General features: G+C 34.2%; 1 protein-coding gene across 2 annotated transcripts in view; it reads left to right on the top strand.

Annotated features, from left to right (window-relative positions):
* The window catches only part of LOC118198799 (uncharacterized), a 62,187-nt gene extending 50,242 nt beyond the window's left edge, over positions 1-11,945 (top strand). Inside the window, exon 2 of one of the 2 annotated variants that reach the window (XM_035370573.2) lies at positions 8,491-11,945. In XM_035370573.2, the coding sequence (XP_035226464.1) occupies positions 8,491-8,606 (116 nt within the window). In that variant the 3' untranslated portion in view covers positions 8,607-11,945. The remainder of the gene's footprint in view (positions 1-8,490) is intronic. The other variant, XM_085824264.1, reaches the window with a different exon arrangement.
* Positions 11,946-15,102: the final 3,157 nt, after the last annotated feature.

The following is a 15,102-nucleotide window of genomic DNA, read 5'->3' as shown; positions in this document are numbered from 1 at the left end:
TCATTTAACCGTAAAGACTTCGAATTAGCCAGTTTTGGTTTGGTTTTGGTTTATTTATTTACGGCAAAGCACACTAGGGCTATCTGTCTAAGGGGATGGATGCCTTCTTGGAGGACTTTCTAAGGGAAACTGGCTCGTATACACGTTACACATGGGAAAAACCGCGAAAACGCCCATGCAGCCAGCCCGTTCGCGGGATTCGAAACTCGGACCGAACTACCAATGTTCAGCGACTTGGACCGCTACCAATGTACCGCTCGGCCGCTGGTGGGCACTAGGCAGTTTTGTTTCATAAGGATAGCGAAGTACTTAAACTATTTTTTGACACTTTAAAATTAATTGATATATTTTTCAATCGTTAAATAAAGCATTTCGAGAAAGACTGGAAGATATTCTTTTGCATTTATTTATTGTTTTTTTAAGATGTTTGTAGGATTTTTCAGTACATTCGGTCGGCAGATGATGTGGTTGTAGTATTTCAACACCCGCATACGCGTGTTTCGGACTTTTGTTTTTATTTTGGAATAAAATGATGGATCTTTCTGTTCCCTTTATCGCTTTCGTTAGTGTTTTCAGCACATTTCGCGCCGTGGAAAAAGTTTTCACGATTAAGGCAGTCTGTTGACACACCTGAATGTCTGTATCGTTTTGCATTAAGCGGTCTTTTGTGTTTCTTCTTCATAATTTCCTCTTTTTTTGAAAACACGTGCTATTTGCTCAGCCTTGGATCGTTTTCCCGCTTATAGTAAAAAAAGGCGCGATCGTTTTTTTTTTTCTACTGTTATGCTGTCGGACACACAAGGAATGGACAAGGAACCATTGGCTGTGGCCAATCCAGAAACGCCTTTTTGTTTGTCCTGCGACGAGAAAGATTGCAGCCAATTATTTTAATTTGCCCTTGAGGACTGTGTAGTGCATAATTCTATCGGGACAGCCTTGAGTATGCTGCTTAGCGTTCGCTTATGCAGAAATCATAGCGGCGATATTGTTTCGGCATAAAGTTCCGGCAGTTTTACAGCGATCAGTTTATAATTTTTAAAAAGAAGGTTCGATTATATTATTTGAAAGGTAAAGGACGCCTTCGCGAAGGACTTTCTAAGGATAACTGAACTCACAGATTCGTTACATGTGAAGTGGGGGGGGGATGGGAATCGTTATAAAATAAAAGACAAAGACAAAATCATGTGTCGTGCAGTAGTAAGAGGCTACGTTGGTTGGTAACATGGTATTTGTTTGCATAGTTTGATGGCGTGACCATTGCTTGATGACATAGACAAGGCTGCATGACTGAGGATATAATCACTGGAAAGACATATTGGGAAATAACTTTACAAAAGAATTTTTAATTAAAAAAACATGCAGTGATTTTTTAAAGGTTTTAACTGAGCAACGTCCATTAACTGTCAAATGCATTAAATAAGCAGCACCGCAGTGACTTTCACGTGAGTTTCATTTCAGCGACTTCTGAGTGAGAAAATTCCTTCGACTTTTAAACGAATTTTTATTAAGCGACATACATTGCCTTCCCCATGTGCGAGCAAAATACAACGACTTCAACGAAATTAAACACTGGCGCCCTCCAAGATACTTGAAATATGTGTAGTGAGTTTTAAGTTAAGTAATCTTTAGTCATCTTCGAACGAGTTTTAATTAACTAACGAATCTCTTTATAAGCACTTTTTAAAATTATTCTTAACGACGATGCCCATTATGTTACTGTAATAAATATTAATTAAATATCATCAACACCTTGAAGAGTTGTAGTTTCCGGTTAGTGGGAAGATTACTCGTTGCAAGCGAAAGTCAGAAACACGAGTTCATGTTGCCCAAAATATTTTATTTTTCTTATAGAAGTGCTTTGCACATCATTTAAAGAAATAACATTATGTGAACTTCCTAATAACATTTTGCAGTAAGTAACATTTTTTTAGCATGAGCATAAAGGAAATACGTCTCCTAAGTATTAATTGAAAGATTTTTATCTCATACTTGTGTGCATTGGCATTTAATAGTGATAATGAAATTTTGTGATATCATAGTGATCACAATTTTAATATACTTTTTCGATCTTGTGGTATTCTATTTTTATAACATCTTACGTTCTTTCGTCTTGCAGAGAGTGAAAATAACGCAGCAGCTTCCAAAGTTGAAATTGTTTTAGAGTTTTAATTTAATTTTTTTTCATATATACATACATTTCATATACATATAACTATGAATATCAGTTTTTGGTCTTTGTGAAAAATTAGTTCTAAATTTCTATCTATCTATATCTATATATATATGAATAAATAAAAAGTAAAAAGCAGTTCAAAACCTATTCAGTTGCGCGTTCAAAGCAGCAATAAGTTGTAATAAAGGAAAATAAATAATATGTTGAAAATCCATCCCATATTTCAATTCCGAATAAACCATGGGGGGGGGGGAGAAGACCAGAAGCATAGTGACAGAATTGCATGAAAGAGTGGGAAAACAATGCCAAAACCAAAAAGGGGGGGGGAATTTACCGTTTTCGTTGCATCGTCATCAGAGGCTTAGTATAGCTCAAATTAATAAGAGTAATGTGAACTGCACTGTTTTGTCACTGCTGCCACATACAAGGATTTTTTACTCCGTATGTTTTTAATATTTTTAGCAAAACTTATTGGAGTGTATTTTTCACACTTCTTATGCATCTTTTGTTGACACAAGTAGAGAGATTTTGTGTATTACCCTAGTTTCGTAATCAAAGAGCCCGACTGCCTCGCTTCGCGTTGCCATGGGAACAATAGGCCAGAGTCTGTCTCAAGAAAAAGGTGAAATGAAGGTCATGGTAGAGAGGGGGGGCAGATACAGAGCGTGTGAGTACGCTACTCACAACTGTCTACTACTACTACTGCTATTACTACTACGATAGTAACGTAACGTACTCATAGTAGTAGTAGTAGTATCCTCGGCTCCCCTTTTGAAAGAGAAAGAGAGACCGGAAGTAGGGAAGGCAAGTCCTTCGAATCAGGTGAGGTTTTGCTCACACGCTGTTCCCTCTCCCATAGAATGGTTTTAAAAGTCCCCAGCAGGTGCATATATCGACAAAAAATTAAGAAAGAAAGAGAGTTTTTACACTATACAGCGATTCTTCGGTTTTTCGCGTATAGAGGTTTTGGGGGGGGGGAATGTGAATTCAGTGATACTGAACCTAGCGCCTAGTGTCCAAGAGATATTACATCTTTGAAATCGTGTTACGTTCATTTTGTTGTCGTAAAAACAGTCAAAAATGCATTAGGATTACTCTTGATGGAGAATGGAAAAAACAAACAATTCTGTACCTAGTTGTTAGCTATTCTGTAACGTGGTCGTTAAAAACATCACATTGTTTGGTGCAGCCTTTCCCAACTGTGGTACGTATCCACAGGAGTCCAGGACATGTTCGCAGAGGCTACGCAAAGAAAAAAAAAAAAAGTACCGGTGTGCATTCAATATATAGATTGAACAAAAACATTTTTGCGCAACTGGTAAAAATAAAAATGTCTCTTTATTGTAACGTTATTACTGAACCTGTGCATTTTTATATTAGTAATTATACATGTTGAGGTTGGAGTTGGGGTACGTCGAGCAATGATGATAGATAGGCCAAGGATTATGCGAGTAAAAAAAGGTTGAGAAATTATTAGATGAGAGAAATCCTGAAAATGTTCACAAAAACTATTAATTAAATGCAGTATAAATTTATTTTAGGTTATATCACTTACGTAACATTATTTAAAAGTTTATATACCAGAATTCAGTCTCAAAAGTATCTTAGATTAATCTCAGTAAAGCTGCAGATTTTTATAACATCAAATCGGTATGTGATAAATTAAATGTGGTTTAAATTATATTAATTAGATGTCTAATAGTGCGTAGTTCATTGACGTAATAAAGTAAATAATTTAAGAAATCATTTTATCTGTATTTCCTAATAACGTTTGTACGGTTTTATGCCGCGTCTTCGTGGTGTAATTAGATAGCACTTCCGGCTAGCAGTCGAAAGATTCGGAGTCTAGTCTAGGAAAAGACATTGTACATTATACATTTGTAGTAGCCTATAATAACTTCAAACACTGAGCTTTTTATTTTTAACATTAGCTACGCTCTCAGTAACGGAGCTCGATACCGGTCTGCTGGTGCAACCACACCTGCTAACCTATTTGTTTTTGTCTTTTCAACTTTATGATTAAGCATTATTTTTTTTGCACTTATTGCTTATTGCTATTGTATTGTATACGTTATTAGGTACTGCGTAGCCTAATAACGTATACAATACAATAGCGAAATTGCAAAAATTTTAAAAGCAGCATATGTTTAGAATTCTCGATGCATTATTAAGTGTTGGCGTACATTCCCCCCTTCTTTCTTCAGACTTTGTAGTTCATTACATCTATGTTCAGTTTTCTTAGTAAGATGGCTTGAAAAACTTTGTTTTAATCTTTTTTATTGTTAAGCTTTTGTGTGTTAACTTTATTTAATAAATATCATATTCTTCGCACTTAACTTTGTTTTAATCTTTTTTATTGTTAAGCTTTTGTGTGTTAACTTTATTTAATAAATATCATATTCTTCGCACTTACGCCACCTGAAATTCAATTTACAGTCTCGCGCGCTGAAGATACAAATGTTTTAATCTGTACAGTGTTCCTACTGCTCGCTTTCAAATCGTTGAGTTATTTAATCAAAAATTAATTAAAATGTTACAAAATATGCAATTTAAAATTCGGAATTCAGGTGAATATGTTCAGGTGAAGGACAACTTTATTCAAAATTTGATGGCTATAGGTATTGTTATTTTTTCACGATCAGAGAAATATGCATACATTCATGCAGATTCTTCACTATTTAATTTCTTTAAAAGTAATACACGACGATAATATTGGTGGTAACAACATGAAAAGTAATACTGCCATTTAAAGTGAACTGCGCAAAAATCCCGTTTCGAGTCTAATAGCCTATTCAGGTTAACATCTTTTTGAGCTTAAAAGAAGTACATATATTGTTTTTAAATCCCTGAGTTTATTATTAAAGGAGTTTTAAATGAAAAGCAAATTCAGCATTTTAGCTATATATTCGAAATGGCAATACTTGGCAGGCCATGTGCCGTTTGAAAGTTGAATTAAATCCCCTTAACCTTGATTATCTTTTACCTTTCCGATACTTAATTGCTAAAAAAAATTTTCATGCAATATAATTAATATTTGTCGTTAACCAATAAAAGTGCTTTCCTAGCGACACTACTTGTGTGAAGTAATAAAGGGAAAATATATATATATATATATATATTGTTCATATGCTATACATTAGCGTATATTATGAACTTCAATGCTGCATAAACTTTGCGCTGGGTCTTTTAGTAGCATAATATGAATGACGTTGTAAGGAGGTTGAGTTGTATGTGTATGTTACATCGTGAGAGAGTTTGGATGAACTCCCTGTGTGTATCCTGAAAGGAAATCTTACGGCAAGCACCTCGCTGGCTTGGTGTGGTACGAGGCTGCTGCACCCTTCTACCTGCGCGTGAGAAAATTCAAAATCAGAGGAGGAGGGGGGAAGGGTGCTCTAGTCCCTTTAATCGCGCGATCCCGTGACGTACCGGAAGTGAAGGGCCGAACGCCCTGCAAGGACGTTGAGGAAATCTGTTGGTGATCGCATTCAGCTGTTTCTTAGCCGGGAATGGCGAGGAATAACAAGAACAGCTGTTTCCGCGAGCGAGCAGGCCCTCCTGTCTACGAAACGTTCAGGTTCTAATAAGGCAGGTGTCATTCGAAAAAAGAACATGGAACCTGAACTCTTATACGTTTTATCCCCCCCCCGTGTTGAAAATCCTTGTTTGAACGTAAATTACTACAAGTGAATTACATGAGTAGGAAGTCTTGATGAGAGGAATGATATCCTACGCACCGGGAATGCCCAACAAAAAATTATTAGTAAAATTTTTAATAGCTATACAAGAAATTTTAATTAAAAATAATCAGCTTTTTTTATTAGGCCAAAGGGCGTTAGCCCAGAAGGGCTTTTAATTTCGTTTTGGAATTTTGCTTCGAAAACTTTAAAAGTTTAAATCGCTTTTCAAATTGTTGCCACCAAACATTATTGCCCTGTATCATATTTAAAGAAATTAAATAATGAAGAATCTGCATAAATGTATGTATGTTTCACGTTGTAATTTTGAATAACGTACGTTTCCACCCGAATATGGGCATCTGGAAGCCCAAATTTTATAATTAGTTTTATTATCTATTTCATATTTTGTAAAGCATTTATGAGTTTTTGATTGAGAAACTCAACGATTTCAAAGCGAGTAATGGCAACACTGTGGGAGAGGAAAATTTTTATCTCCAGCACCCGAGACTCTGTATCGAAAATTCTAAAGATATGCTCATTTTAAAATTGTTTTGCGATATTGCTGCTGAGCTGAATTTTGTGGTTTCGTTTGAGTGCATAGAACATGATACTTAATAAATAAGGGCAAAACACAAAACGTTAAAAAAACGCACCTTTGAACGTAATTTAAAATCTGAAACCTTTCAGATATTATTTGTCTTAATTTTATAATTTTCATTATTAGTCCAAAAGGGGCTTTGACCCTGAAGGACTATTGTTTTCGTTTTGCGATTTTGCGTTGAATCACTATAAATGACCTTACACTTTTCAAACTGTTGCCACCAAATGTTAGAGTCCTGCATAATATTTGAAGAAATTAAATATTGAAAAATCTGCATAAATGTATGAATATTTCTCGCATTGTGATAAAACAACGATACATAGAGCCATCGAATTTTGAATGAACGTAATCCTGCTGCAAATATGGGCATCTCGAAGACCAAATTTGGAATTTGTTTTATTATCGGTTTCTGATTTTGTAAAACTTTAACGAATTTTTGATTAACAAACTCAACGATTTAAAAGCGAGCAATGGCAACACTCTACGGCAGGGGGGAAAAAAACCTTTTTATCTCCAGCGCGCGGAACTGTGTATGGGAAATTCTAAAGACATGCTCATTTTAAAATTATTTTGTGACATTACTGTTGAACTGAATTTTATGGTTTAAGTGCAAAGAGCATGATAATAAATAAATAAAGGTAACACACAAAACGTTAAAAATACGCCTCTTTGGACGTAATTTAAAATCTGAAACATTTCAGATATTATTCCCCCCCCCCCGTTCCTTACATGGTCCCTTTGTTCCTCTATGTACGTTTAACTTCTTTCAATTAGCAATTCTATTCCTTAAAAAAAGTAATATGAGAATTTATTACAAAAATTGTTCCATAACTATTATCTTCACTTCTTTAGTATTATTAGGTCTTCTTCGAAGAAGCTCAGATTTGGGTTTAGAAAACTTATGAGAGTTGGTCACTGGAACTGGTCTGCAAGATAGATATCACTCAGTCGAAGGTTACATTTTTTGCTGCGTCCCTAATAACAACAATGTAGACTGCTCAATAGAATAGTATGCACTGGGGCACTAGGTTGTGTTTTTCTCTTTAAAGTAGTTAGCTAAAGTCCTTTGATAGCCCAAAACATTGTGCTTAGTATATTTTTCGTTAATTGCTGCACTCTTGCTTTTTTACGCATTTTTCTCCTCGGTTTTCTCCATTTTATGGATTCTATATTTGATAACGGATTATGATGTGGAACTATATTTTCCATCTCCTGTTCCGATTGTAAAAACGATCATCATTTGCACTGTGATGCTACATCAGGCGACACACTGTTTTTGAATCCCTGATTAAAGCTGGAGAGTTCGAATGTGCAAGATATTTGTTTCAGAGAGACCCAATCGAGCTGCTATGACCTTGTATTTTAACCTCCTGTAGATTAGTTTCTTTGCTGATGAGATCAATGTTCTCTAATTACAACGCCTTTAGTAGTCCACCTTGTTGTAGTTCATCTTCAGTAATTGTTTTTCTCATTCTTTTATTGCAGAATATGAAGAAGATGAATCACCGTAAATATCACCCACACGTTATTTTACTTCTTTAGGATTCAGACCTCGTTTATCCAAAAATTTAATAACTGTTCAAAAATTTAGTAACGTTAGTCAGATTTAAATATTATTGGTAAACTTGAGTAGTCTTTAGTTAAATAACTGTCATTTGTCATATTATCTCTTTCTGATTTTGTAAAACTTTAACGAATTTTTTATTTAAAAAACTCAACGATTTCAAAGCTGGGGGGCGGAAATTTTGCAGCGCGCGAGGCTGTGTATCGGAAATTCTAAAGATATGCTGTTTTAAAGTATTTTGTGATATTGTTGTTGAATTAGTTTTTAATAATGTTCTTTGATTTATTAAATAGCAATCTTAAGTTTTTCAGAATGCAGGTTTTTATTATCATCTGAAATCAGATGTGTCTTTGTTAACTTCTTGGAAAAGTTCTTCAAGATTATTATATTATTAATTTTTGTCTTGATATATTAAATGTGCATGTTCTATGCAACATACAGATTTCTAACATTACGTATTTATTCTCTGCAGGTTGTGCTGCGATTCTGACCAAAGATCCATGTGATATAGTGCTGCCATCTGGTAACTCTTTCTGGGACTTTTCAATGCTTTGTTGCCAAATGCTGTCATCGTGCCCAAGACACTAGTTTACTTCGAATGGACACACGAACTAATGGACCGCAATGAGGGAAGAATCTCTACGTCTTCCAAGATTGAGTGGATTTTTATATATTGTTTGGGAATGCTGTCTTTTTTTATGAAGATGGTGGACTTTGTTTATTGTAGAAAAAAATTGCGAAAGAATGCTATCCTATTATAAACTGTTAGTACAACGTTATTCTTCAGCCATATTCGATGGATGCTGCATAATTCCTTCCAGCCTCATTACTATCCTAATTTATGTTAAAAGGGATTATATAAATGTGTCTTAGAATATTGCTAAATAGTGCTTGTTGGGAACATGTTCCTTTTTAAGAACTAGCATTCATAGCATTCATATACCTGAAAACATTAAACTGCATACAGATGAAAAGAAGTTTTCTTCGTTAAAATAGCCTTCTGTAAAAACGTATTCATGTTACATACGCAGCCTAATATTTAGGAGCCAAATAATTCTTTACGGAGTTAAATTTATTTTTATTATTGCAAAACAAATTTTATATTAATTGCTTGCTATAAATTTTCATAAAAATTACCATTGAGGAATATCATAATTTTAAAGTGGATCAGTTTAATAACTTTTTAATAATTTCGGAGTTAAATGTCTTATGACACATCGAATGGCAACACTATGAATGCTAACTATATGCCAGGCCGCATGGAAGATAAATGAAAGATCTTGCATCTTATTCATCGACAACTTCTGCCCGGTCGCTTGATGGTAGTGTTACATAACCCGAGACATTACACCGCGTAAAACTGGAAAGTCTCCATTAAAAATGTTTTTAATATGGAAAGAGAAAGAAAATATATTGACCAAACGATTCGTTCCTGAAGTACGTTGTATATGGCGTTAGATCCATCTTTTATTATGAATTAACAGTGAAGCCCCAAATACTTATGAAACTTCCAGTCGGATATATTACATATGAGATGTTTCAGTTATATGAATTAAATAAATTATCAAAAATAAATAAATAAAATTTAATTTATTATTAGCAGTGGCGTTTATCCCCTTCAAATCACTTAGTTATTAAGTTATATTTCGAAAGATTTAAGTTCTAATTTGTCATTGAATGCCAACACTGTGCAAACTGAATATTTGTCAGAATAGCATTTGTTAAGGTAGAAGATGAATTACAGATTTTATTTTTCGCGTAATGGCAAAAGTTTCCAAGTTACATGTATGATAAATGCGTTGTACTGTAACGTAACGGTTAACAAGTTTTGGAGATTTTGCTGAAGATGTTTCTGAGGTCAAAAATACGTAACAAATTAATATTAACTATTTTTATACTCTCCTTAGTTTAATACATAAATAAAACACTTTTTCCTAGAACTTGTATAGAATAAAAATCAAATGTTGTTTCGCGAAGTGAACCGAATGTAAATATTTGTATATAGATTGTATTAACATAATAACTGTTTATATATAAATAATAAAGTATATTATTTTACTGATGGATATGCATAAAATAATGCTGGGGCATCAGCTATTGATCTCATTTTCTCACACCGTTGCCACGCAGAGAATGCCGGGCAATGAAACTAATAAGTCCTTCCTGTAAAAAAAAATTATATGTTTATGTTTGTGCATTCATTTACGATGTACATTTTATGTAACTAGCTATGTATAGAGAAAGAATATGTATATCTTTTAACTATGTGTATAGTAATAAATGGAATATTTCAATACAATGAAAATGCGTTTTTCTTTTTGTCTTTTCTTCCCCCCCCCCCGGCCAACCTTTATCAAAGATTTTCAGTGTTCTATTTTTTAAACATTTTGTACATTTTCCATTATGTTGTATAGATGTATGAATTGCATAGTAAATTCACTTACATATTTTGTTAATATGTAATAGATATTCATATATATTTACGCGAGTTTACTGCAATTGTTATCGAAGCTTTTTTAACTGTAGTTTGTAAGAAATATGTAAGTAAATGTGCTTAGCTTGGACTGGCCTTTTGAAAATTGTAGAGTCATACTAAAAATGGTTTTAAAACCTGGAAACTTCGTATTACTGTCTGAATTCTGAAAGAAAATCTATCTTTTAAGAATTTCAAAATAGTAATAAGTAAATAAAATTTGGAAACTTAAAATTATAGTCTAGCATCTTAAGTGTACTTTAAAAATATGTATGTCACATAATGTGGAAAACCATAAATAATTTGCTACCTTTTTTTTAAATAAAACGAGGCTGTTCACACATTATTTAAACGATTTTCATTGTGTTTACATAAATATTTTACCTAATTTTTTTTTCATTAAATGTTCTATTTGATAACCGTTATTCTTCACTTTCTTTCTACCGCATAGTAATAAGTTTTTGCAGTATTCGAAGAGTTATTTTATCTCATCCCTCTTGAACAGCTTTCCAAAATCCAAGGAGGGTTGTAAGTCGACGTTTAGACAATCCGCTAGCTAAAACTCCAAAAACGGTAAAATCCATTGGTGATACGTCAGAAGATTTAATAGGGGTATCAGTGAAGGGCATGGGCTTCATACCCTTTTCATGGCACTGTGGGTAAAGAAAAGATGTTTCATATTTGAAAATTGGTTATAAAATACCGTATTTGCCGGCATATAAGACGCATCCCCTTTTATACACATTTTTGAACGATAAGACTTTATTACTGATCATTATAATTCCGCCAAGTTTTTATCATTTTCTCAGTTCGGAGTGGCTCGAAATGCCGCACTGTTTCCATGTTCCTTAGCATACGCAATCACACGCATCTTATATGCTATGTTATAGCAATGCCGACGTTGTTTTTGAGCTGTAGCTTACGAACCAGTTTAAGAAAATTGACTAGAAGATATGTCACACACATAAAAGTCATTAACAAAAACTGGAAAGTTTAAATGAAACCAGCTGAGAATCGACGTGTAAGACGCAGCCCGTTTTTCAGACCTATTTTTTAAAGGGAAGAAGTACGTCTTATACGCCGGCAAATACGGCATATTCCTGATAATATGTGGAATTTATCTTAACATTTTTCTCCATATTCTTTATTTTAATTTTGCCGTTATGTAAAAAAAAAAAAAAAAAAACAGCAACAATCATAAATCGTGGCCGTTAAAACAATCAAACTTTTGTTCGATCTCCTGCTTTCGATGGGAAAATTGCAAAAAAAATGCAAGTCCAAAATGGGTAATTTTCATTTTCGTCAACAGAGGACAAAAGGAGCATTTCTAAGCTTCCCTTTCCCAGAAACTTAAGCTGCCGAAGCAGAAAAATCCCCTTGGTGTCCTAGTAAGTGCTAATAAAAAAAATAAAAATTTAAAAAAAAAAAAAAAAAAAAAAAAACTAAATTCAAAATCAAGCCGAAATTGGTAACAGCAGGAACCTTACATCTCACCTCAACCAGCAGCCTAAAATAGCCACATCTACTCCTGATATCATAAGATACTGTTGATAATGTCAGTGGCCATTCCCTCTGATCCACTTGTTGGGGAAGTCTCATTTTTAGGCTGTTTCTATATATAGACTGAACAAACTGGACCGAGGATGGAACCTTATGAAGATCAATCTTAATATTGTATTTGTCAGTAGAAATTCTAACCAAAAGTTTCCTTTCTTGTAAACAGAATCTTAGGTGAAGACTTGACTTAAATAACTTTATAGGGGCCCTAGGAAAACTTGGTGAAACTCACTGTCAATGAAAACAATGATCACTAACTTTCCTGTATAGCGAGATATATTCTTTGGTCGTTTATAGGTTTGTATGATGGCAGGCTATTGTTACAGACTATAAAGTTCATTACGTCTGCATGCGAAGTGAAACTGGGAATTACATCTAAAAAATAATAACTAAATAAAAATATATCACTCACGTGGCCACAAATTAAGTGAAATTAAACCGGTGTTGCTAAATATGAAAATACGTCATCTACACTCGTGCATTATGTAATTTGCAAAATCATAATTTTACGCAGTAGTAATTTTGACCATATTCCTATAGCGATATATTACATTTCATAAAACAAGAGTATTTTCAGTATTTGCGTGATATTTTTAATCACAAAAATTTTGAATTTTTTATTTATTTCATTTTGTATATACAGAATGGCAACATAAAGAGCTTTCGGAACACAACTTTTTACTTATCGATGATATAACATTACCCATTTCAGTCCCAGAACATGACAAAGAACAACCTGCTCAAATTTAACTAAATCGCCGGCTCAAATTTAACTAAATCAAATAATTACTGCAAAATTTTAAACGAACTGAGCTATAAATTCCCGATTCTTGTTTGTCTAACATGTTATGTTAACTAATGTTACAAATGGATTTCAAAATTTGTATGCCAAAGAATTTACATGACCCAATTTACAAACCAATAGGATGTTCCTACAAGTTTGTTGAGCAAAAGAAGTCTTCGAGCAAGAAGTGGCCCTCATCCACCAGATTTAAAAGTCAGCGAAGCCAAAAGAAGAAAGTGGTAAGATTTAGAAATCCTCCTCAAGTGAACAAGCCCAAACGTTTATCATCGTACGACATACTGGAACTAGTGGAAGTCTATTCTAGATACGTGCATTATGAAGAGATTCTGGATAGAAGTAAAAGAAGGAAGCAGCCTCTACATAAAATATTTCATCAACTTTTCACTTACTATGAAGACTGGTTGCTCAGTTACTTGAAAGCGCAGAAGAAAAGACACTAACACCGTACGTACTTTAAATATTTTGGTTCCTCGCATGTATTATAGGAAATGCTTAGAACCACATAATGTTCAATATTTTATAATTATATCAAATATGATTTTTATCATTATTTCTAAAACAATTTCGGGTCTCTGTCTCCTTGAATTACTTTCTGTAACTTGTTCTACTTTTTTTTTTTTTTTTTTTTTTTCATGTCATGTATAGATATAGTTCGACCATCTGAAGCGCAACCGTGGTTGGCATTCTGCCAAAACACATAGACTCGTCCAAAAGGGGCGGTATTACTTGCTGCTACCTAAAAGTCTTCTAGACGCCGCCTAGACGGTATAGTGGTTAGGGGAGGTAAACTGCTGAGTTGGCTTCCGACCCAGGTATAGATATATCCATGCAGAATTGGTTACCAACTCGGCAGGAGTCATCCACTAGCTAACAGGCCGCAGCCCTGGTAGCTAGTGGACGACATTTATAAAATGCAAAAAAGAGATATACATTCTTGGAGAAGAGTACAACAATGTACAAAGAAATATATACATGTGCATACAAGGCACTTGAAGAAGAGTATAATCAAAATATATGTATATACATATAAATACCAAATCAGATACAGATATATACACACTTACATACACATATATTCCGAAACAAATAAAAGCATACATACTCTCAGTCATATTGATAAATACATCCATGCGTTATCGTGATAGTTAAAGTTTACAAGAAGCATGCCATTGAGGTACGCGTGATCCTTAGTATAAATTAGGTACCATAAATAAAAGATATTAACATGTACAGATACATTACAGCATTCAGATACAGTACGAACTTTATGTATGAGAACCTGGCACAGCATAAATACAAAATTACATATTCTACATACATATCACATACTCTGTTGCTGACATATTGAACTAGCTTATATAGACTTTTATGATTACTATCTTCCAGCGTCAGAAGAGTAATTTCTAGTACAGTAGTCAATTATTGTTTTCAGTTTCCGCTGGGCAACTCTGTTACTTTATAGATTCTGGAACCAATTTGGCCAGAATCTGGCTCCTGGTTGCTTGAAGAGGTTTACCAAAGGGCCCGGGTTCGAATTCCGGAGAAGACATGGATGTAAAATTGTCTGTCTCTTCATAGGAGGTAACAGTGGCTGCCTATTAGATGCCTCCATAATAAAATGGCTACCACTTCTGTCTTTAGTAGTGCCCAATGCCGTTATAGGCAAGAGCCCGCCATTTGTAAAAAAAAAAAAAAAAAAAAGTCTACTCTTCTCCGGAAAGGTCTATGCTGGAGGGTAAAAAAAGTCCCCATCCTTTCACCCTATTTTGAAAATAATTCGGTCCGAATGGCGCATGTGTGTTTCCGCTCATGGTCGCGGAGGAGGCGGTCGAACTATACATGTCTGTATGTGCCATGTGCTAAGTTTTTGAAAAGTCACAGAGGCAGAGATCCCTCGCATACTTTGCTGTATCCAAAAAAACTAACCCTAATCTTTGAAAAGTCACGCTGTATTTTTGAATTAATGTTTTTTTGTTTGGTTGGTTGTTTACTAACATTTTAGTTGAACCTAAAGTATTATAGGTTCAATATCTTGAAATTTTACGTGAAAAACATTTTAGCAGAGGTTTTCCAAAACTTTTGCGGAATGTTTCTGTAGATTGATTACGGTTATGTTGCTACGCTACTAAGTACTTATCATTCCTTTGCTTTGGCAAGAGTTGCTAGTACAACAATATTGCACTACTGTGCATTAGTGAGTAAAAACACATATGTCATTCGTGACTAATGGCTTTGATGGTCATCAGTGT

The sequence above is a fragment of the Stegodyphus dumicola genome, chromosome 1 (genome assembly GCF_044657685.1).
Source record: "Stegodyphus dumicola isolate Sdum_Otavi_A_Nest chromosome 1, ASM4465768v1".
NCBI lineage: Eukaryota > Metazoa > Arthropoda > Arachnida > Araneae > Eresidae > Stegodyphus > Stegodyphus dumicola.
The sequence above is the reverse complement of the archived record's forward strand: the minus strand, read 5'-3'. Positions and strand labels throughout refer to the sequence as shown.